This window comes from Balaenoptera ricei, chromosome 10 (assembly GCF_028023285.1).
Source record: "Balaenoptera ricei isolate mBalRic1 chromosome 10, mBalRic1.hap2, whole genome shotgun sequence".
NCBI lineage: Eukaryota > Metazoa > Chordata > Mammalia > Artiodactyla > Balaenopteridae > Balaenoptera > Balaenoptera ricei.
The window spans coordinates 545269-567417 of NC_082648.1; the positions used below are offsets into that span (position 1 = coordinate 545269).

The window sequence follows — 22149 nt, forward strand, 5'->3', positions numbered from 1 at the left end:
GGAATCCAATGCAGACCCCCTCCCCTAAAAGGAACAAAGAACTGATACAAACAGCAGCGTCAGTGAGCATCACACAGACCCTGTGCTTCCTCAAAGAAGCTGGACACACAGAGCCCACACTGCACGATCCCAGCCACACACACACGAAATTCTAGAATAAGGCAGAACAATCTGCATCAATAAAAATCAGGTCACTGCGTGGGATGCAGTGGGGTTTTGGGGGTGTGGGGAGGTTAGATTTCGTGCAAAGGGCACTTTCTGAGGACATGGAAATGTATTATCTTGAGCAGCATGGTGACCGAGTTTGTGGAATTAGAAATAGGAACCTATTTAATTTTCTAAAAACAGGGGCCAACTATGGCCCGTGGGCCAAAGCTCGCCTGAATGTCTATCTTTAGCCTGTAAGCTAAGAATGTGAAAATCATTCTTTTTTAATGGTTGGAAGAAAAAAAAAGGATATTATTTTATGACACAAGAAAATGATATAAAATTCAAATTCCAGATTATGAACATCTAATAAAACACAGCCACAATCAGTCACGAAGCACTACTCTGGCCACTTTTGCACTGGATGGCAGAGGGGAGTAGGTTAGACCATGTCACCCACACAAAGCCTAAAATGGTTATTCTCTGGCCCTTCGTAGAAGAAGGTTGCTGACCCCAGTTCTGAGACGTGCAAACCGCAACATTTAAGACATGGGAAGTAGCCTGGGTCAATATCCACTTCCTACTCCACACACATAGATGTTTCTGGTATTTACTAAAAGCTCAAGACTGTTCTAAGGCTGTCATAAGTGAATTCATTTAATCTCACAATAAATTTAGTAATGGGTATGGTTATCATTCCCATTTTACAGATAAGGCAAGTTAATGCACAAAGAGATTAAGGAACTTTCTTAGCTCCACATAACAGGTAAGCCTTAGAACCAAGAACAGCAAGCATTCATCTGTCCAAAATCCTCTTTCTTTAGGGTGGGATGAAAATAAAACTTCAGAGAATACCGAGCACAAATTCACTCTAAATGTACGTGGATACCACTGGAGGGACAGAATAACGATCACTTTAGGCAATTCCTATCAATGGAAAAAGTAAAATTCATTGTGATGTTTTCTTGTCTGAGTGATCACTGCGTAGGTGTATTCAGTTTGTACAAATTCACTGAGCTGTATGATTAGGCAATGTGCCCTTTTCTGTGTGTATTATAATATATCGACAAAAACAAGTTTTTAAAGGGCTGAAGCCTGAGCCTCACTTCAGACCAATTAGTTCAACTTGGATCAACCAGACCCCAAACTTACTTGTCCATTCAGAAATTTTTTTATTTCATGTATACTTAGCTGTTTTTAACACAAATAAAATTACAGATTATGTTTTCGGCAATGCTCTGACACCTCACAGGTATGATATGAAAAAGGGTGGAACCATCACTTGCCTCCCTGGCCCAGCACAGAACAGCAGGACCAACACTGCCACCCGCTGTCCCCAGGAAAGGGGGACGAGCACGGAGGGCACCAGGATCCCCCCTCCACAGGGGGTTGAGGGGCCCCCCACTAATTCTGCTTCTGTCCATCCGAGACTCAGTTTCCTTCAACAGCAAAAAAGTCACAGAAGCAGCTGCCTGTAAAAGGAAGGGGAAAAAACTCTTCTCTCCTCCCGGTTACAACACCGTCTGAAATTTTATGACATTCATTTAACTAGGGTCACTTTTTCTGTTTCTTTAAAATAAATTAACCTCTCGTTTCAAAAGAAATCATTTAGGAGTAACTGACACAGTGTTGTCATAAGGAAGAAACTAGTGTTAAGAGGCCTGCCATCAGCACTGGGGAGGGCGGGCAGCTCTGCACCGTACCCAGAAGCAGAAGGGCTGGGGAGGACACAGAAGACAGGGTGACACGGCGTCTGCGGGTGTCTGACGAGCCAGCGCAGCTTGATGAGACAGACACATTCTGAAATATTAAATGCTATTTGCACCTCTAGGTACACGCGTGTGAAAAAGCAAACTGTCCAGAACAGCCCACCTGGCACCCCATCTTCAGGAGGGGTGGGGTTTCTGCTCTATACTACTTCAGGCGATGCTTTAAAACTTTTTTTTTTAATTTATTTATTTTCGGTTGCGTCGGGTCTTCATTGCTGCGCGCGGGCTTTCTCTAGTTGCGGCGAGCGGGGGCTACTCTTTGTTGCGGTGCTCCGGCTTCTCCTTGCGGTGGCTTCTCTTGTTGCGGAGCACGGGCTCTAGGCGCGCGGGCTTCAGTAGTTGTGGCACGTAGGCTCAGTAGTTGTGGCTCGCGGGCTCTAGAGCGCAGGCTCAGTAATTGCGGCACGCGGGCTTAGGTGCTCCGCGGCATGTGGGATCTTGCCCGACCAGTGATTGAACCTGTGTCCCCTGCATTGGCAGGCGGATTCTTAACCACTGCACCACCAGGGAAGCCCAGAATTTATTTTTTTATACTGCTAAAATCATTAATTTTATGTAAAGACGACAGAAAACAAAGAGTCAGAGTTAGAGACTCATACTTCAGATTCTATGAGGGATGAAGATCTGGGCTCCTGATCTCTCAATTCTTTGTAGGGATTATTCATCTTCTAACTGGCTACCTAAGTCTCTGGATGTTTCCTTCCCTGTAAAACAGGACCCGGTTAGCCGTTGAGGGGCTCTCCCTCTACCTCTTCTTCACAGCCTCACAAGAAGACTGAGGAAATGAAACGTACCAAAGTGAAAGCAGACGAGTGATGGGAGAAGCCCGCATCTAACCTAAGAATATCCTGTAGAACACCCATTATTTTCAAACTAATTGTTTTTTTATAGGGGATATTATCAATGTAAGTACATTTATAGTGGAGGCTAATGGTAAATATGGGAGAAAATTAAACTAGGAACAAGTTAGTTATAGCCATTTACTGAAACAAAAGGGAAAATCAAAACCTCTTGTTGATAATTCATTTATACAGGACCACATGTGACTATCCAAAAATCAACTGGTTCTTGTCCAAAAGCCTACCAAAACAGAGAACTTACGATATGTTGTTAATAACTAGGTACACGTGATTAGATGCAAGCGTAAGCCTCACCATCAACATGCAGTTCTCCTCTGGAGACTACAGTCACTATTAACAAAGAAAAGCATGTGCCACAGCCCCCCCTGGTGTTCACAGCCTTGCATGGTGGGCTCCCCTGAGTGGGGCGCAGCTCATCTGGGGCTCGCTCCTGGTCACAAAACTGGGCAGGCGAGGGCACTCCCGCGAGTGCGCCAGGTCACGAGGGGAGACACAGCCGGGCCGAGAGGGCCGCACGGAAACAAAGACCTGGGTCCTACAGCTGCCAGGGCGGCTCTGCCAGCAGCCTGAAGGACCCTGTGTCCCTCCCCAGCTAGGCCTCCAGACACCCCGAGCGGGGCCCCCGACAAGCCATGTGCAGACCCACAAAACCGACCGACACCAAATGCAGTTTCAGCTCTTCGGCCTGTGAACTGCGCTAAGCAGTCACAGGAAACAAACATACAGCCCTCCCGAGGGCAGCCACGGTCCCAGCAGCACGGCCGGCACAGCAGATTCCTGACCCACAGAAACTGATGTTTAAAGCTGCTAAGTTTTAGGGTAATTTGTTACATAGCAGTAGATGACAAGTACAGCATGAAACAGGCAGAAGCACAAACACGAAAAGGAAGGGGGTTGATAACCTAGAACATCAAGAAAATCAACCTTAAAAAATCAAGGTCAATAAACTGGGCAGATTCAAGATACAAACACAGGAATATGTTAGGAATATGTCATATTCTACACTTGGAAGTACTTGTACGGTGCTTGAGTATCACTCAACTCTTAGCAGCAACACAAGTTAAAGTAACCCAGGAACGGATCTGACCTACATGAACAAAGGTACAACTTTTTACTGAGCAACATCAGGACTTTTTTTTTTTTAAAATAAATTTATTTATTTATTTTTGGCTTCGTTGGGCCTTCATTGCAGTGTGTGGGCTCCTCATTGCAGTGGCTTCTCTTGTTGTGGAGCACGGGCTCTAGGTCTGCGGACTTCAGTAGCTGTGGCACACGGGTTCAGTAGTTGTGGCTCATGGGCTCTAGAGCATGGGCTCAGTAGCTGTGGCGCACGGGCTTAGCTGCTCCGCGGCATGTGGGATCTTCCCGGACCAGGGCTCGAACCCGTGTTCCCTGCATTGGCAGGCGGATTCTTAACCACTGGGCCACCAGGGGAGTCCCACAACATAAGGACTTTAATCAAAATACGGAGATTCCTTATGGAATATGACAAGATTATATCATTTTCTGGAAGAACTAACAAGCAGGATTAGTTAAGAGCAATGGTATCAGAGCCAAAAGAGACTGGCAGGTACAGCCAGGAACAGCCGAGTGGATTCTCACGTGTCAAAAACCTGGTAAAATGTCAAACAGACACCACATGCCAACAGGGAAGGGAAGCTCTACTCCATAGATGGTATGAGCCGACTCTAGCTATTCAGACCTTCAACCGCAGCCTGGTCCCCATCCCCACCGTCACAGAGAAGGCAGGCGTGCGACAGGCAGTATCCAGAGCTGCCGAGGGCGGGGGACACCTGCCCCGCAAATTTTAAATGGGCGTTTCTTGTGCTTGATCATCAACCAACACACCCATGGAAGACACGGCCTAAGTATGTAACAGGAAATTCAAGTCCACAAACCACGACTGTGCGCAGTAAGGTTGGAGAGACAGCCTGTCAGGCAGGAGGCACCAGGTCATCACCTTCACCCACGAACAGGCCTTCATGATGGGCTCGCCTCTGCCCTCAGGCCTGATCTACTCACTCGCCCCTTCCTGGTCCCCCGCCCTCCCTGCCCTCAGAATCACTTCCCCGAACTCGTCGCCCAGCCTACAAGGCCGACTAGGCTCCTACTCCTGTTGTGCTGCGGCCACAGGATTCCTCGAATGTCAGTGCATGCCGGAGACGAGCAGGGAAAGAAGGTGAGCAGGTGGGCCAAGCAAGCCCAACAGATGCAGAGTGACAACCAGCCTCTGTGTCGAGAGCCACCAGGCAGGCTGGGGCCCTGTTTTCCCTCCAGCTGATTAGTGTCTTAGATGCTTTCTAAAAGCTACAAACTGGGTTTAAACATGAAGTCTCATTTTAGATGTCGGCGACGAACCAAAATTTAACACTCAGGGGCTAATAAGACTTTGGACTTTGCAGCTCAAATAAATCACATCTCTGAACCACATGGGACCTTCTGCTCTGCAACCGCTAGCCTCTGCTCCAGGGCGTCAAGCCCCAGACACCCACCTTCCTACCTGCAACTTCGGGGGGGGGGGGGGTCCGTCCTTCCTTCACTCACCCTCTTACTGGGCTCTGTAATATAAGGGCACTGGCTCAGGAAGCACCCCACGACGGCTCGGTCCATGGCCCCTTCTCACACATGCCACGTGCTCTATGGATGTCACAGCGCTTGCCATGGCAACTGCATACACTCTGAAGTGGGGCCCAGGACCGAGGGTCCCGAGGGCATCTGCCCTCCAGCACCCTGGCAAGAGCGAGGTGAGGCAAACCCGAGGACCCCCTCGGACACTGATGGTCATGGGTGAAATGGAGCAACCTCTGGGGTGAGTGGCCTGGAAATTTATTTTTTGAATCTTAAGTGGGCATTTCTTTTGACAGAGTGACTACACTTGCAGAAATTTAAGAGTATGATTCACTAAGGTGTGCAAACTTTTATGTCCAAGGCTGTGTAATATAGCATGTTTATAACAGTTAAAAGCTGGGCACAAATGTTCACCTACTAAATCGGAGTATTTGACAATCTCATTTAAAGAAAAGGTGGTTATAAGAAAAATTGTCATTGTGATGAAAAAAATGAAAGATATGAAAAAGTGAAATTACATACACAGTATGACCACAACTGCTTAAAAACCACACACACTCCCAAGTTACATCTCAAAAAGAAAATGGGAGAAAATATACTAAACCTTTTGTCATGGTGTTTAAGTGGTTAAGATGGTAGATTTCTTTCTACTCTTTGTTTAGCACGACAGCCTGGACGCCCTGGGGACAGTCAGTACACTCGCGGAGAATGCAGGAGATGACGACTACAGCATGAAACAGGCAGAAGTACAAACACGGAAAGGAAGGGGGATGATCACTACACACACACACACACACACACACACACGAACGCCGAGCTCCGCGCTGGATGCAGTAGCAGTTCGTCAACCCCTCACTCACCTTGTTACCACACGTCTACCCCCAGCCCTAACAGGAACCTAGGAGTGGATCTACTAGAACAGAAATATTTCAGACACCATCTTTTTTTTTAACTGTCTGAAAACTGTAAACCGTAACACCCCAGACTCCTGCCTGCACGGGGAAGCCCGTCCTGTCTCAGCTTCCCGGGAGTTGGCCGCACAGTCCAGCTCTGTGTGGAAACATAGTAGCAAGAGAACATCTATCAACTCTATCAAAACAAGGGATGAGGCCTTATCAGGAAGATCCTTTATTTGTTGACAGAGATGAAATCTTGCTCCAAATTTCTACACATCTCAATGTACCAGACAGCTGTGTACTTGGCAACTATGGTGTGAGGGGGCCCAGAAGCTCCATGTTAGAAATGATGCCACTGTTTGTTTACGTGAATGGAAGATACATACCCCAGGGGCAGAAATACAGTAAAAATCTAGTTTTAATTTGTTAGGCATCATTTTACCAATACTGAAAACAAAGATCAGAAAGAAAGCCCTACATTGAGAGAACACATTCCACACTTGAATATGGTAGCTGGCGGACCCAAGAGTAAGGGATATAGATTTCTGAGAGTGAAATAAAGTCAAGAATTACAATAAAATGTAAACTCAGCTGCAGAAGGAGCCAAACACGGGACCTGGGAACCGTGTGTAAATACACTGTTATGTCTTGGCCGGTGATCTGCTCTGGTTTATTCCAGGAGACATGAAACATCACTAGGACTGGTTAATTCCTTCCCTCCGCCAGAAACAGTAAGATTGGGGTTACTCACGTGATATCCCTTCGCTGATAGCAGCCCTGAAGTAGGCAGGCGATCAGGTCGCTGATAAACTCCACGTCATCTCTGTGTAGAGCTGCTTCTAACTCCTGAGGAGGAAGAGAAGGGAGAGGGATTGAGAGCTCGGACACAGATGCAGATTTCCTAACAGCCAGCAACTCGTCCCTTCCAGGTCGCCACCACACCACCGCTGCCGTCACCGTCACGGGCCAACTGCCCTCCTTTTTGGTTTTCCAAGAGTTTACTCCCCCACTGCTCCTTACCAAGCTCCATCCCTTTCACCTGCACACACAGACACCTCTTTTTACAAGTCAATGCCAGCACAGTCATAAAAGAGCTTAACTTATATAAATATACTGTTTTGCTTTCTATTATTTCGCAAGAGTGTAAAGGAGCAAATATGTAATTACTCAGAAAGTATTCATTTATTTAAGAGTTTCAACAGGTAAACCAACTGCAGCAGCTTTCCAGAACCATGCTACCTTGAGAAGCAGCACTAGTAGGAAATAAGGAATCTGTGGTCCTCACAGGCCTGGGGGAAGGAGGTTGCCAGCACCAAGGCCAAGCTTACATCACCTGAAGAGAAGTGAGGCAATGCCATGCTAAGGGGCTAATCTCAGGGGAGGTGCACGTGCTGTCCTTGGGGTTTAGGCAGAGATGCCAAAGATTTAGCTTGACTTCGCACATACTCTAAACAAAGGTTCGTTGAGGAGCTACAGGGACAAAAGGTGACAGCGTGGAATTTTGGGAGATTCTATTCCCTTCTCAAGCTCCCACAGTGAACCAGTGTTCCCTGAGATGATGGAACACGCCCCAGTCACCAGCTCCTGGGACGCAGAGAGGGCCCACGTCTGGTCCACCAGGATGCCGTCCACCCACCGTGCAAGCGATTTCCCAAGGGTCCACTACGCTTGTGGTGTGGCCGGCTCATAACCAAAATTGCAAGGGTCTTATGAGTGGTTTGGAAAGCATGAGGTGTGCCAAAGACGCAGTTTCTGCCCACACCAAGCACCGGTTAGTGTACACAAGAGGGGGTCCACTTCTGCTGTAAAAATGGTAAAGGTCTTGGGCTTCCCTGGTGGCGCAGTGGTTGGGAATCTGCCTGCCAATGCATGGGACGCGGGTTCGGGCCCTGGTCTGGGAGGATCCCACATGCCACGGAGCGACTAGGCCCGTGAGCCACAGCTACTGAGCCTGCGTGTCTGGAGCCTGTGCTCTGCAACAAGGGAGGCCACGACAGTGAGAGGCCCGCGCACCGCGATGAAGAGTGGCCCCTGCTCGCCGCAACTAGAGAAAGCCCTCGCACAGAAACGAAGACCCAACACAGCCATAAATAAATAAATAAATAAATAAATAAATAAATAAATTTTTTAAAAATGGTAAAGGTCTTTTTAAAGCTATTTTAATCGTTCCGTTTGTTATTCTATGTTTAAAAGTTTCTAAGTTTGTAAACACCCACTCTGAAAACTTCACATGACAAAAAATTGCTAAGCACACCGACTGATAAAAGCAAACAAAATACAAACTACCCTGAGAAGGAAGGGGCATAGACGCCTTGAAAGCCCAGGTGAGCGAAACTCAGAATTCAAAGACAAGGCCCAAGCGTGAAAACCTCGTGCCTGCCCTACATACAAATTTGGTAACGATGGGCATGCTTATTACAGTGGCTCTTATCCTTCTATTAGCTTACTAATTCCTTTGGGCAGAGCTCTTTTCTACATTCTACCGACCAAACATAACAAGGATTTGAACTATATTTGGTCAGAATTCATTTATTCAACAAACATTTCCGGGGCACCCAGCACTTCCTGAGCCATGGGGAGCTGGGGTCAGCGGGGGGAGGAGACGGGACACAGCACCTCTGGGCACAGAACCAGTGCTGTGGGAGGGAAGGGCGCTGCTCCTGGGGCCCAACACCCGAGGTGGGGCCCTCCGTGGAGAGGGTGCTGTTGCACCCTCACAGCTGCTGCAGCAGAGGGTGGAGATGAGGCCACTGCAGCTCGAGCAACAGCCAAGCGGAGACTCTGAGGGACTTAGCTGAACGAGACAGACAGCAAGAGGGGAGACACGCACATCCAGAGCCCAACAGGAACAGAGCAAGGGAAGATTTGGGCTCCTACTGAAGCCCAGTCACACTGGGCAAGACCCCAAAGGAAACCGCAGTGAGAGAAGAGGCTGGACCCTTGAAGCACAAAGTCCCAGGCCACCTCGTTCAATAGATTAGCCAGAATTAGTGACACCAGAACCGGAAGGAAAACATCCACAAACCAATGATGGGAATGTGTCATGAACCAAGAATTATGATTAATACAATCTGTGAATCTGAGGTTTAAAAAAGGAAAGAAAAAGCTGTTGCACTGCATTTTCTGCTGGCCTCAGAACCCAGGCTTCATCGGTGATTCAACCACTGTTTTCTTAGCATTATCAGCAGAAAGTGAAGACTAACACCCCTACCTACATTTGAAAAAATTATGAAATGATCTGTTCTATCCAACTCTGGCGGAGAGTCTAAATGGCACTGGTGAAAACCTGTCCCCAGTGAACCTGGCCTTGCCTTTCTGGCACAACCATAATCTAGGTAGCCACTGGGAAGGCGGTTAAATACGAGGCTGTGCACCAGGGATGCTGAATCAGCTCTTCCAAGGGGAACCGGACAGGCTTGAAACGTCTCTCAAATGAGTACTGAGAGGAGCTCTGATATTATGAATGCAATCCCACCCCCTGCCTCCCATTTCACCCATGGGATACGGTGACTCACCAACAGTAACTCACAAAATATACAATTGCTTTTCACACGAATTTCTATGATATTATGCTTCATAAATCAGAAGCTACCTAGAAAACAAACCACAATAGACGCAGGCCCCTGGTAACTTGTGAGGTGCACTCTTGCCTCTGGCTCAGCAGGGCTTCACCCACACAACTGGTGGACAGTCCGAGGAAGAAGGCACTGCCTCTGGACAGCCAGCTGTCCTTCCCCGCAGCTGCCACATGGTGACCAGGGCACCGGGCGCAGCCTTGGCACTCACGGCCCTGGGCCTGATGTTACAGAGAGACAGCAGAGGAGAAACAGGAGAGCAATTTCAATCCTGCTGAACAAAAAAAAGTGCCGGCTTATCGGTTAAAATGTTTTCACTTCAATGGATAAGAGTTTCAGATTTGCAAGGTGAAAACGTTTTGGAGCCAATTCAGAACAATGTGAATATACTTAACACTCCTGAATGGTGCACGTAAAACGATGGTAAATTCTGTGTCTTTTACCACAATTTATTATAGGAAAAAAAAACTTTATCACATTAAAAGTTTCCCTGTGCAGGGGTTGTTGTGATGATTTAAATGAGGCAAAGCCAGACCAGCCTGGCACACAGCAAACACTCTATAGCATGTGAGCACAGCAATTATCTCATCTTCCTTAAGTGGTGGTGTGTAGAAAAAAGCAGACTGAAGAGATAGAAAGCGGTCTTTTCAAAATTCAGGTTTCTGAACAACAGAAATTCAAACTCTTAATACATGGCCTGTGTGCATGTGCCAATAAAACTATCTCCAAATCCAGTTACTCAAAGCTTTACCACATACGCCTTCAGCCGGGAGCCTGAGGCTTAGGCAACAAGAAATAAACACCCTTCAAGCGCCCCACCCCCACTTTCCTCCTCCCCTTTTGTCTTTCCTTTTCACTGTGGGCACTGAGCTGTGAGCACAGAAATCTGAACTTTGCCAAGATGCTCTGGGGCGAGGGCGGGGGGTGGGGTGGGGTGGGGTGGTGGTGATCAGCAAATCAGCCGAGAAGGGACATGAGAAGGGCTCCTGGGCTCCCGCTCTTCAGAGGGGCCGGAGGGAGAACAGGGCTCGCCCTCTGTGCAGCTGGCGGCGCAGCTCATTAGGGACGGGCCTGTTCAGCACCGGCACACGGCCCTGCCCTCGGGACCTGGCGGTGGCTGCTGGAAAAAGAACCCCAGGGTGAGCCAGGGAGGGAAGGGGGGCCCTTAGCCTATGTCCTGGAAACTCTTCGCCACAAACAGGGAGAACGTCCAGAAGAGACAGCCAAGTACAGCACAGGGAACACAACTAACTCCTTCCACGCACGGCCACCACCTACACCTGTTCTCAAATGTCACTGCAGGGACTTCCTACTGTTTGATCTGCTCCTGAGCCCCGTACACGTCTTCTTTAATCTTTTGCAAAAGAAGGTGGTAAAGAGAGAACAACTTTCTTTCCTTCAACTTCCAAGGAAGGATGAAGATCACAGAGCTGCACCCTCCAGGCACAAAGATCCCGCTGAGTGTACCTAAGGAGGGGAAAAGGCCTAAGGAAAACAACCATATGTGCTGTATTTGATTTCAGAAGGTTACAAATCTTTCTCACCTGCACAGGAACCAATCGCAATGCAGTGGGGGTCACAGTCAAAGACGGGGGCTTCTGTGTGGGCCCCAGAACTGCGCTCACACAAAGGAGATGCACAGCAGGCCCTCCGAGGACCATCCCAGCTGCTCTCCATGAGACACCGCCTGGAGAGCGGGCTCAGCCTCCAGAAGACCTCCCTGACTCTGGCAGCTGATGCTTTCTAACTTGATATAAATTAATTTAATCCCCAAGGCTGCCCGGGCCAATTCTAACCGTGAGGTATACATCAGCCCAAGCGGGTTACCGCTGAGGATCCCGGAAGTGCTACCCCAACGCCCTGCCCGTGGCCGGCAGCTCTGCCCCGCGGCTTCGCGGCAGACACACCTTCCTCTCGGCAGCCCACGACATGGCTGTCCCTGGCTGTGATGCTGGGGAACAACAGCAAAGAAACCACATAGCTCCCCTCGGATAGGACTGCTACCCTAGAATATTAGATTAACTGGAAAATACTAATCAAAGCAATAAATGTGTAAACCTACAAGAACATGATTTTCTAAAAAGGTATCAATTACAAAAACTGGCTCCAGAAATTTTAGAAAAGGCTCAGAACTTTCATGGAACTTCTCCCACAAGAAAGGCCCCATGATACACAAATAATTCCTGAACACTGAAGAGATGGAAGCTTCTCAACACGTCCACAAAGCTAGTGCTGGATGAGCAGGGCCCTGCGGCCCCTACAAGCCTCAGACCCAGGTCGGTGTCTGGACTTCATCACAGAGACTGTGCCCCTCGGGCCCCACGGCGCAAGGACGCAGCGCAGCTTCCTAGAGAGTCGGGTTTACTGTGATTGTTTTGTTTGTTTTCATCGTTGTTGCTTGTTGTTGTTTCGAAAGATTTTTTTTAACTGAAACTGAAAAAGAAGACTACGGGCAAGAAAAGGACAAAACCAAGACACACTAATCCATGTGCTTGGTGACTACTGCTGCTCTCTGGTGACACGTGTGTGTGCGAGCGCCTGGGAGCACCAGGGCACGCCAGGACACCAAACACAATAGAAAACAGACAGACAAATGTTGGACAGCACTGGTTCATACATCCAATGAGACTTCTATTCCTCAAATGCGTAATGAGCATTAGACAAACGTTGACAGCTGACAAAATTAACTGACATGGGGCCGTGATGAAGAGGCACCCAGAGCAGGCTCTCCTCTTCAGGAACACAGAGCAGACCTGCTGGCCAGGTAGCTTCTCCCACAGCGTACCAATCGGGTGTAAAAAGAAAGGAGGTGGACACCATTAAAACTCTCTTACTAGTCAAATTTCATCAGCTGTCCTTAAGCAACAAGATTAATTACTGATAGAGGAGGAACTAAGATGGCAGAGTAGAAGGACGTGCTCTCACTCCCTCTTGCGAGAACACCAGAATCACAACTAGCTGCTGGACAATCATCGACAGGAAGACACTGGAACTCACCAAAAAAGATACCCCACATCCAAAGACAAAGGAGAAGCTGCAATGAGACGGTAGAAAGGGCGCAATCACGGTAAAATCAAATCCCATTAACTGCTGGGTGGGTGACTCACAGACTGTAGAACACTTATACCACATAAGTCCACCCACTGGAGTGAAGGTTCTGAGCCCCATGTCAGGCTTCCCAACCTGGGGGTCCGGCAACGGGAGGAGGAATTCCTAGAGAATCAGACTTTGAAGCCTAGTGGGAATTGATTGCAGGACTTCGACAGGACTGGGGGAAACAGAGACTCCACTCTTGGAGGGCACAAAGTAGGGTGCGCATCGGGACCCAGGGGAAGGAGCAGTGACCCCAGGAGAGAATGAACCAGACCTACCTGCTCCTGTTGGAGGGTCTCCTGTAGAGGCAGGGGGTGGCTGTGGCTCACCGTGGGGACAAGGACACTGGCAGCAGAAGTTCTGGGAAGTACTCCTTGGCGTGAGCCCTCCCAGAGTCTGTCATGAGCTCCTCCAAAGAGCCCAGGTAGGCTCCAGTGTTGGGTTGCCTCAGGCCAAACAACCAACAGGGAGGGAACCGAGCCCCACCCATCAACAGTCAAGTGGATTAAAGTTTTACTGAGCTCTGCCCACCAGAGCAACAGTAAGCTCTACCCATCACCAGTCCCTCCCATCAAGCCTCTTAGACAGCCTCACCCACCAGAGGGCAGACAGCAGAAGCAAGAAGAACTACAATCCTGCAGCCTGTGGAACAAAAACCACATTCACAGAAAGATAGACAAGATGAAAAGGCAGAGGGCTATGTACCCGATGAAGGAACAAGATAAAACCCCAGAAAAACAACTAAATGAAGTGGAGATAGGCAACCTTCCAGAAAAAGAATTCAGAATAATGATAGTGAAGATGATCCAGGACCTCAGAAAAAGATTGGAGGCAAAGATCGAGAAGATGCAAGAAATGTTTAACAAAGACCTAGAAGAATTAAAGAACAAACAAACAGAGATGAACAATACAATAACTGAAATGAAAACTACACTAGAAGGAATCAATAGTAGAATAACTGTGGCAGAAGAACGGATAAGTGACCTGGAAGACAGAATGATGGAATTCACTGCTGTGGAACAGACTAAAGAAAAAAGAATGAAAAGAAATGAAGACAGCCTAAGAGACCTCTGGGACAACATTAAACGCAACAACATCCGCATTACAGGGGTCCCAGAAGGAGAAGAGAGAGAGAAAGGACCCGAGAAAATATTTCAAGAGATTATAGTCGAAAACATCCCTAACATGGGAAAGGAAATAGTCACCCAAGTCCAGGAAGCGAAGCGAGTCCCATATAGGATAAACCCAAGAAGAAACACGCCGAGACACATAGTAATCAAATTGGCAAAAATTAAAGACAAAGAAAAATTATTGAAAGCAACAAGGGAAAAACGACAAATAACATACAAAGGAACTCCCATAAGGTTAACAGCTGATTTCTCAGCAGAAACTCTACAAGCCAGAAGGGAGCGGCATGATATACTTAAAGTGATGAAAGGGAAGAACCTACAACCAAGATTACTCTACCCGGCAAGGATCTCATTCAGATTCGATGGAGAAATCAAAAGCTTTACAGACAAGCAAAAGCTAAGAGAATTCAGCACCACCAAACCAGCTCTACAACAAATGCTAAAGGAACTTCTCTAAGTGGGAAACACAAGAGAAGAATAGGACCTACAAAAACAAACCCAAAACAATTAAGAAAATGGTCATAGGAACATACATATCGATAATTACCTTAAATGTGAATGGATTAAATGCTCCAACCAAAAGACACAGGCTTGCTGAATGGATACAAAAACAAGACCCATATATATGCTGTCTACAAGAGACCCACTTCAGACCTAGGGATACATACAGACTGAAAGTGAGGGGATGGAAAAAGATATTCCATGCAAATGGAAATCAAAAGAAAGCTGGAGTAGCTATACTCATATCAGATAAAATAGACTTTAAAATAAAGAATGTTACAAGAGACAAGGAAGGACACTACATAATGATCAAGGGATCAATCCAAGAAGAAGATATAACAATTATAAATACATATGCACCCAACATAGGAGCACCTCATTACATAAGGCAACTGCTAACAGCTATAAAAGAGGAAATCGACAGTAACACAGTAATAGTGGGGGACTTTAACACCTCACTTACACCAATGGACAGATCCAAAATGAAAATAAATAAGGAAACACAAGCTTTAAAAGACACAATAGACCAGGTAGATTTAATTGATATTTATAGGACATTCCATCCAAAAACAGATTACATTTTTTTCTCAAGTGCGCACAGAACATTCTCCAGGATAGATCACATCTTGGGTCACAAATCAAGCCCCAGTAAATTTAAGAAAATTGAAATCATATCAAACATCTTTTCTGACCACAAAGCTATGAGATTAGAAATGAATTACAGGGGAAAAAACGTAAAAAACACAAACACATGGAGGCTAAACAATACGTTACTAAATAACCAAGAGATCGCTGAAGAAATCAAAGAGGAAATCAAAAAACACCTAGAGACTAATGACAATGAAAACACGACGATCCAAAACCCATGGGATGCAGCAAAAGCAGTTCTAAGAGGGAAGTTTATAGCTATACAAGCCTACCTCAAGAAACAAGAAAAATCTCAAGTAAACAATCTAACCTTACACCTAAAGGAACTAGAGAAAGAAGAACAAACAAAACCCAAAGTTAGCAGAAGGAAAGAAATCATAAAGATCAGAGCAGAAATTAATGAAATAGAAACAAAGAAAACAACAGCAAAGATCAATAAAACTAAAAGCTGGTTCTTTGAGAAGATAAACAAAATTGATAAACCATTAGCCAGACTCATCAAGAAAAAGAGGGAGAGGACTCAAATCAATAAAATTAGAATGAAAAAGGAGAAGTTACAACAGACACCGCAGAAATACAAAGCATCCTAACAGACTACTACAAGCAACTCTATGCCAATAAAATGGACAAACTGGAAGAAATGGACAAATTCTTAGAAAGGTATAACCTTCCAAGACTGAACCAGGAAGAAATAGAAAATATGAACAGACCAATCACAAGTAATGAAAATGAAACTGTGATTAAAAATCTTCCAACAAACAAAAGTCCAGGACCAGATGGCTTCACAGATGAATTCCATCAAACATTTATAGAAGAGCTAACACCCATCCTTCTCAAACTCTTCCAAAAAATTGCAGAGGAAGGAACATTCCCAAACTCATTCTATGAGGCCACCATCACCCTGATACGAAAACCAGACAAACATACTACAAAAAAAGAAAATTACAGACCAATATCACTGATGAATATAGATGCAAAAATCCTCAACAAAATACTAGCAAACAGAATCCAACAACACATTAAAAGGATCATACACCACGATCAAGTGGGATTTATCTCAGGGATGCAAGGATTCTTCAATATATGCAAATCAATCAATGTGATACACCATATTAACAAATTGAAGAATAAAAATCATATGATCATCTCAATAGATGCAGAAAAAGCTTCTGACAAAATTCAACACCCATTTATGATAAAAACTCTCCAGAAAGTGGGCATAGAGGGAACCTACCTCAACATAATAAAGGCCATATACGACAAACCCACAGCAAACATCATTCTCAATGGTGAAAAACTGAAAGCATTTCCTCTAAGATCAGGAACGAGACAAGGATGTCCACTCTCGCCACTATTATTCAACACAGTTTTGGAAGTCCTAGCCATGGCAATCAGAGAAGAAAAAGAAATAAAAGCGATACAAATTGGAAAAGAAGAAGTAAAACTGTCACTGTTTGCAGGTGACATGATACTATACATAGAGAATCCTAAAGATGCCACCAGAAAACTACTAGAGCTAATCAATGAATTTGGTAAAGCTGCAGGATACAAAATTAATGCACAGAAATCTCTTGCATTCCTATACACTAATGATGAAAAATCTGAAACAGAAATTATGGAAACACTCCCATTTACCATTGCAACAAAAAGAATAAAATACCTAGGAATAAACCTACCTAGGGAGACAAAAGACCTGTATGCAGAAAACTATAAGACACTGATGAAAGAAATTAAAGATGATACCAACAGATGGAGAGATATACCATGTTCTTGGATTGGAAGAATCAATACTGTGAAAATGACTATACTACCCAAAGCAATCTACAGATTCAATGCGATCCCTATCAAATTACCAATGGCATTTTTTACGGAACTAGAACAAATCATCTTAAAATTTGTATGGAGACACAGAAGACCCGGAATAGCTAAAGCAGTCCTGAGGGAAAAAAACTGAGCTGGAGGAATCAGACTCCCTGACTTAAGACTATACTACAAAGCTACAGTAATCAAGACAATATGGTACTGGCACAAAAACAGAAACATAGATCAATGGAACAGGATAAAAAGCCCAGAGATAAACCCACGCACCTATGGTCAACTAATCTATGACAAAGGAGGCAAATATATACAATGGAGAAAAGACAGTCTCTTCAATAAGTGATGCTGGGAAAAATGGACAGCTACATGTAAAAGAATGAAATTAGAACACTCCCTAACACCACACACAAAAATAAACTCAAAATGGATTCGAGACCTAAATGTAAGACCGGACACTATAAAACTCTTAGAGGAAAACATAGGAAGAACACTCTTTGACATAAATCACAGCAAGATCTTTTTTGATCCACCTCCTAGAGTAATGGAAATAAAAACAAAAATAAACAAATGGGACCTAATGAAACCTCAAAGCTTTTGCACAGCAAAGGAAACCATAAACAAGACGAAAAGACAACCCTCACAATGGGAGAAAATATTTGCAAACGAATCAACGGACAAAGGATTAATCTCCAAAATAGATAAACAGCTCATGCAGCTCAATATTAAAGAAACAAACAACTCAATCCAAAAATGGGCAGAAGACTTAAATAGACATTTCTCCAAAGAAGACATACAGACGGCCAAGGAGCACATGAAAAGCTGCTCAACATCACTAATTACTAGAGAAATGCAAATCAAAACTACAATGAGGTTATCACCTCACACCAGTTAGAATGGGCATCATCAGAAAATCTACAAACAACAAATGCTGGAGAGGGTGTGGAGAAAAGGGAACCCTCCTGCACTGTTGGTGGGAATGTAAATTGATACAGCCACTATGGAGAACAGTATGGAGGTTCCTTAAAAAAATAAAAATAGAATTACCATATGATCCAGCAATCCCACTACTGGGCATATACCCAGAGAAATCCATAATTCAAAAAGACACATGCACCCCAATGCTCATTGCAGCACTATTTACAACAGCCAGGTCATGGAAGCAACCTAAATGCCCATCGACAGACGAATGGATAAAGAAGTTGTGGTACATATATACAATGGAATATTACTCAGCCATAAAAAGGAACAAAATTGAGTCATTTGTTGAGACGTGGATGGATCTAGAGGCTGTCATACAGAGTGAAGTAAGTCAGAAAGAGAAAAACAAATATCGTATATTAACACATGTATGGGGAACCTAGAAAAATGGTACAGATGAACTGGTTTGCAGGGCAGAAGTTGAGATACTGATGTAGAGAAGAAACGTATGGACACCAAGTAGGGAAAACCGCGGTGGGGTGGGGATGGTGGTGTGCTGAATTGGGCGATTGGGATTGACATGTACACACTGATGTGTATAAAATCGATGACTAATAAGAACCTGCAGTATAAAAAAACAAACAAACAAAAAACAACTAATATAAAAAAAAAAAAGATTAATTACCTGCCTCGAACTGAAATGAATCAGCTCATGTACAGTGAAACTGCACTAAAATGACTGAACCTCAGGGGTGGTTAAAAACAATCTGGCCAATATCAGTGATGCAAATGCACTCTCATTCTGACCAGCATCGGAGTCACATCTAAGGCCTGGGCTGAAAAGAGCATGTAAATTAGTCCATTCTTTCCTCCACTCAGACACCCTTCCTCCTCCAGGCCAATTCCCTTCCTTTCCCATCTCTGCCAGCTTCCCCTCCACCTCCACCCTCCCCTGTCCTCTGCAGGCCACACCCACCATCCTGCTGAGCCCCTCCAGCCATTCATACTCTGTTCCCTTCCTCAGAATCCCAGCAGACAGAGCAAACCCAGCACAAGGAGCCTGAACTCCCGGTCCCACGGCCTCGGACCTGCTTCCCCTCTGGCCGCCCGTCTCCAAATGGCAGCTTTGTCCCACTGCTCCAGCAGAAAGCTTTTCAGTCACCCTTGACCCTTCGCTCATTTCACAACTAACCCAGCAACCTGCCCTGCTGACTCTCCCTTCTAAGTGGATTCAGAAACCGCCCTGTGTCCTCAATGCCTTCTCCTCCAGCCACTGTCTCAGCATTGACTCCCTCAGGGCCTCACAACTGGACCCCTGTCCGTGCACATCAACGGGCTCAAGTCCTACTGACCCTCAGCCCTCTGACCCCAGCCCGCATGAGCCAGCCTCCTGCCCACTTCTCGGGGACCCGCAGCGTTCCTGTCAGGGCCCCCCTTCTTGCATCTGCATGGCTTCCCCATCATTCCCCAATCCACCTACTGTGCTTTATTTTTCTAATTAACTGATCACCTATTTATTATATGTTTGTTTATTTTCTTTCTTCCACTGTTACTATGCAAATCCCTTGAGAAGCTTCCTGGTTTTTGCTTGTGGCTGTTTCCCTGAAATGCCCAGTGAGTATTTAGTAAATGTTTTTTGAAAGTTAGCCAGCATCCATAAGCCAAGATCCTAAACTTAACAGTGTATCACAGTAAGACTGTATCACACATAGTAAGCCCTAAATTCTAGCTATTATAAGGGATAATTTAAAATATGAATATTGAGAAGCATATTATGAATATAAAGCATCTGAAACATTTTATGACCACTCGGAAGTTTGGTCTGAAGTCATTTAACAATTACCTACATCTGTGAAAACTTTTCCCTCCAAAAATTTAATCTGGAAGGATTCACTAATACAGCAGTCACAGGGGTTGGTCTGAGGTTAAATTAAGCTCACAGGCTCTACAGGAGCCCTTCTGGGGTCAGCGCAGTGTTGGGTGTCCTGGTGTCCTGGGCGGGGGGCACCCTCCCAGCCCCCACGGCTGCGGCACTTCTCCCCGCACTTCCGAGCCCATCTCCCACTTCCAACACAGACCATCTCCTCCGCTGCCCTGTGAGAGGTGCTCAAACTCAATTATTGTCACATTGCTTGTTCAGAAGCCTCCCAAACTCCCGCAACTCACCAAACTGAGACACACTCCAACCCCTGAGTTTGCCATCCAAAGACCTCAACTGACCCTTTCAATATTCTCTCCATTAAATAGACATCTTGTGGAGAACTAACCAGCTGTATTTTTCAAAAATAACAGGTACTTCCCAATCTTTACTCCTGTTTGTTTCTTCTGTTAGAATAAAGGTCCTGCCTTCACGCCCACCCATCCCATCGCAGGGGCCCAAGGCCTCAGGGGGAAGGTGGATTTCCTGTGGTGCTCAGAGGTGGCCTGCGAGCTCGCCGAACGAAGGACTTCTGCTAATTGCTTTCACCTGGACGATGACAGTCACGAGAGCCCTAAGCCCACAGTGCAAGTGTGGAGGGGGTGGAGGACAGGGGCTGTGCTGTGTTTCTTTTTCTGCCTGTGGCGCCATCAACTATGAATGTTTGAAAAGGAAAAGGGGCTTGAAAAGTAACATCTCAACTGACAGATTATTTAAACGAGAATCAAGGAAATACTTGTTTTGCTGGACAACTTACTGACATTGGTGGGAGTCAAAACTAATGTCAGTAAGTTGTCCAACAAAACAAGTTGCACTGAAGGAAAAGAATAAACTCTGAACCACTGCAGAAGGAGAGACACGCTCCTCCTGTAGGATTAACTAAGACTTCTGCATAAATGCAATTTTCTGCTTCTGCTAACAAATACCAAGGGCCACCAGCACGGCAGCTAGGTTACATGCCAGCGGGGAAGACCTTGTTTCCTTGATGTTGGGAATGAGGGGAGCACCCACAACCAGGAGGAGGGCAGCCTTCCCCAAACAGGTCTCCAGGACACGACAAAGGGCCAAGGAAAATTAAACCAAACCTGTCAACCACTGCCTGCTGGTTTGAGTGGAGATGGAAGACTGCTAACACCAGAAGAGACCCAGAGGGGTGATGTCCTAGGCAGGAAAAGACGGTATTTGGTGCAAACGTGAGAGAATTTTCTCCCCCAAAAAGAAACATGTGATATGAAATACAGGATGTAGCTCAACTATCAGGACACAAACTGAGACCCTCAGAGCAGCCGACAAATGACAGAGACAGAGACACTCCGTAACATCCAAGACCGTCTCTCTCCAGACATGTCAACTGCAAGCCTCACACTTCAATGAGAGCGGCAAGAAAACTGAGCCCCTAAATCAGGACCCCTTTCAAGGTCCAAAATGAGACTCCAAGTTACAAGTGCAAACAGACAGATGTCATAGGTGACGGGATACCGAGGAACACCACATCGCCTTCTTGGCTGGAGGAAGAGGGTCAGTCCCTGTAGTAAACAAGTGCGGACCTAAGTAACTTTGGAAATGAGCAGAATCTGTGAGGTTACAAGCAGCACTGCCCAGAAGCACTGTACTCTAGTTGGTAAAGCTGTTTCCCATGGGGATATGTGTCATAACAAGCCTGACACTGCTGGACCCGGCACTGAACTGGACAGTCACCTGGTGGATGGCAGATGTGGGAGCCGGCTTCTCTCTCTGCTGCAGCTGCACGGGGAGCTCACAGAGAAGCGAGGATGGACCACAAAGCAAGTGGCCTGGGAGACCTCAGTATGAACTCATGATTAGTCTTACATAGCGACGGTTAATACAGAAACATTTATACACCTTCGTACACACACATACGTCTCCTTGCCCTATCAGCTGAGAGGGCCCAGAAGCAAAAAAAACCCAATAGCAAAGTGCACACCTAGCATCCAAATCTCAGTTTTCAATACCGTTCTCCAATAAAAAGGAACCTGAGCTCCTTGGAGAAATGGCAGATTCTAGGATAGGGGTTGGAAATGTAGAAAATGGAGGACCTTTTGGTGTCTGAAAGTAAGGAAGCACTCAAAAACAAAACAAAACAAAGCCACCCCATAGGGCTTCCCTGGTGGCGCAGTGGTTAAGAATCCACCTGCCAATGCAGGGGACATGGGTTCGAGCCCTGGTCCGGGAAGATCCCACATGCCGTGGAGCAACTAAGCCCATGTGCCACACTACTGAGCGCGCGCTCTAGAGCCCACGAGCCACAACTACTGAAGCCCGCGCACCCAGAGCCTGTGCTCCGCAA

At 46.0% G+C, this 22149-nt stretch overlaps 1 protein-coding gene and 1 non-coding gene across 3 annotated transcripts in view; one reads left to right on the forward strand and one right to left on the reverse strand.

Annotated features, from left to right (window-relative positions):
• LOC132372869 (chromatin remodeling regulator CECR2) overlaps positions 1-22149 on the reverse strand; it is a 152498-nt gene that overhangs the window by 60162 nt on the left and 70187 nt on the right. For both annotated transcript variants that reach the window (XM_059935005.1, XM_059935004.1), the window contains exon 2: positions 6992-7086. In XM_059935005.1, coding sequence (XP_059790988.1) covers positions 6992-7086 — 95 coding nt within the window. The remainder of the gene's footprint in view (positions 1-6991; positions 7087-22149) is intronic.
• Positions 9261-9330, forward strand: LOC132373831 (small nucleolar RNA SNORD113/SNORD114 family). Its single transcript, XR_009505492.1, has one exon. It is a non-coding gene; the product is annotated as a small nucleolar RNA SNORD113/SNORD114 family (small nucleolar RNA).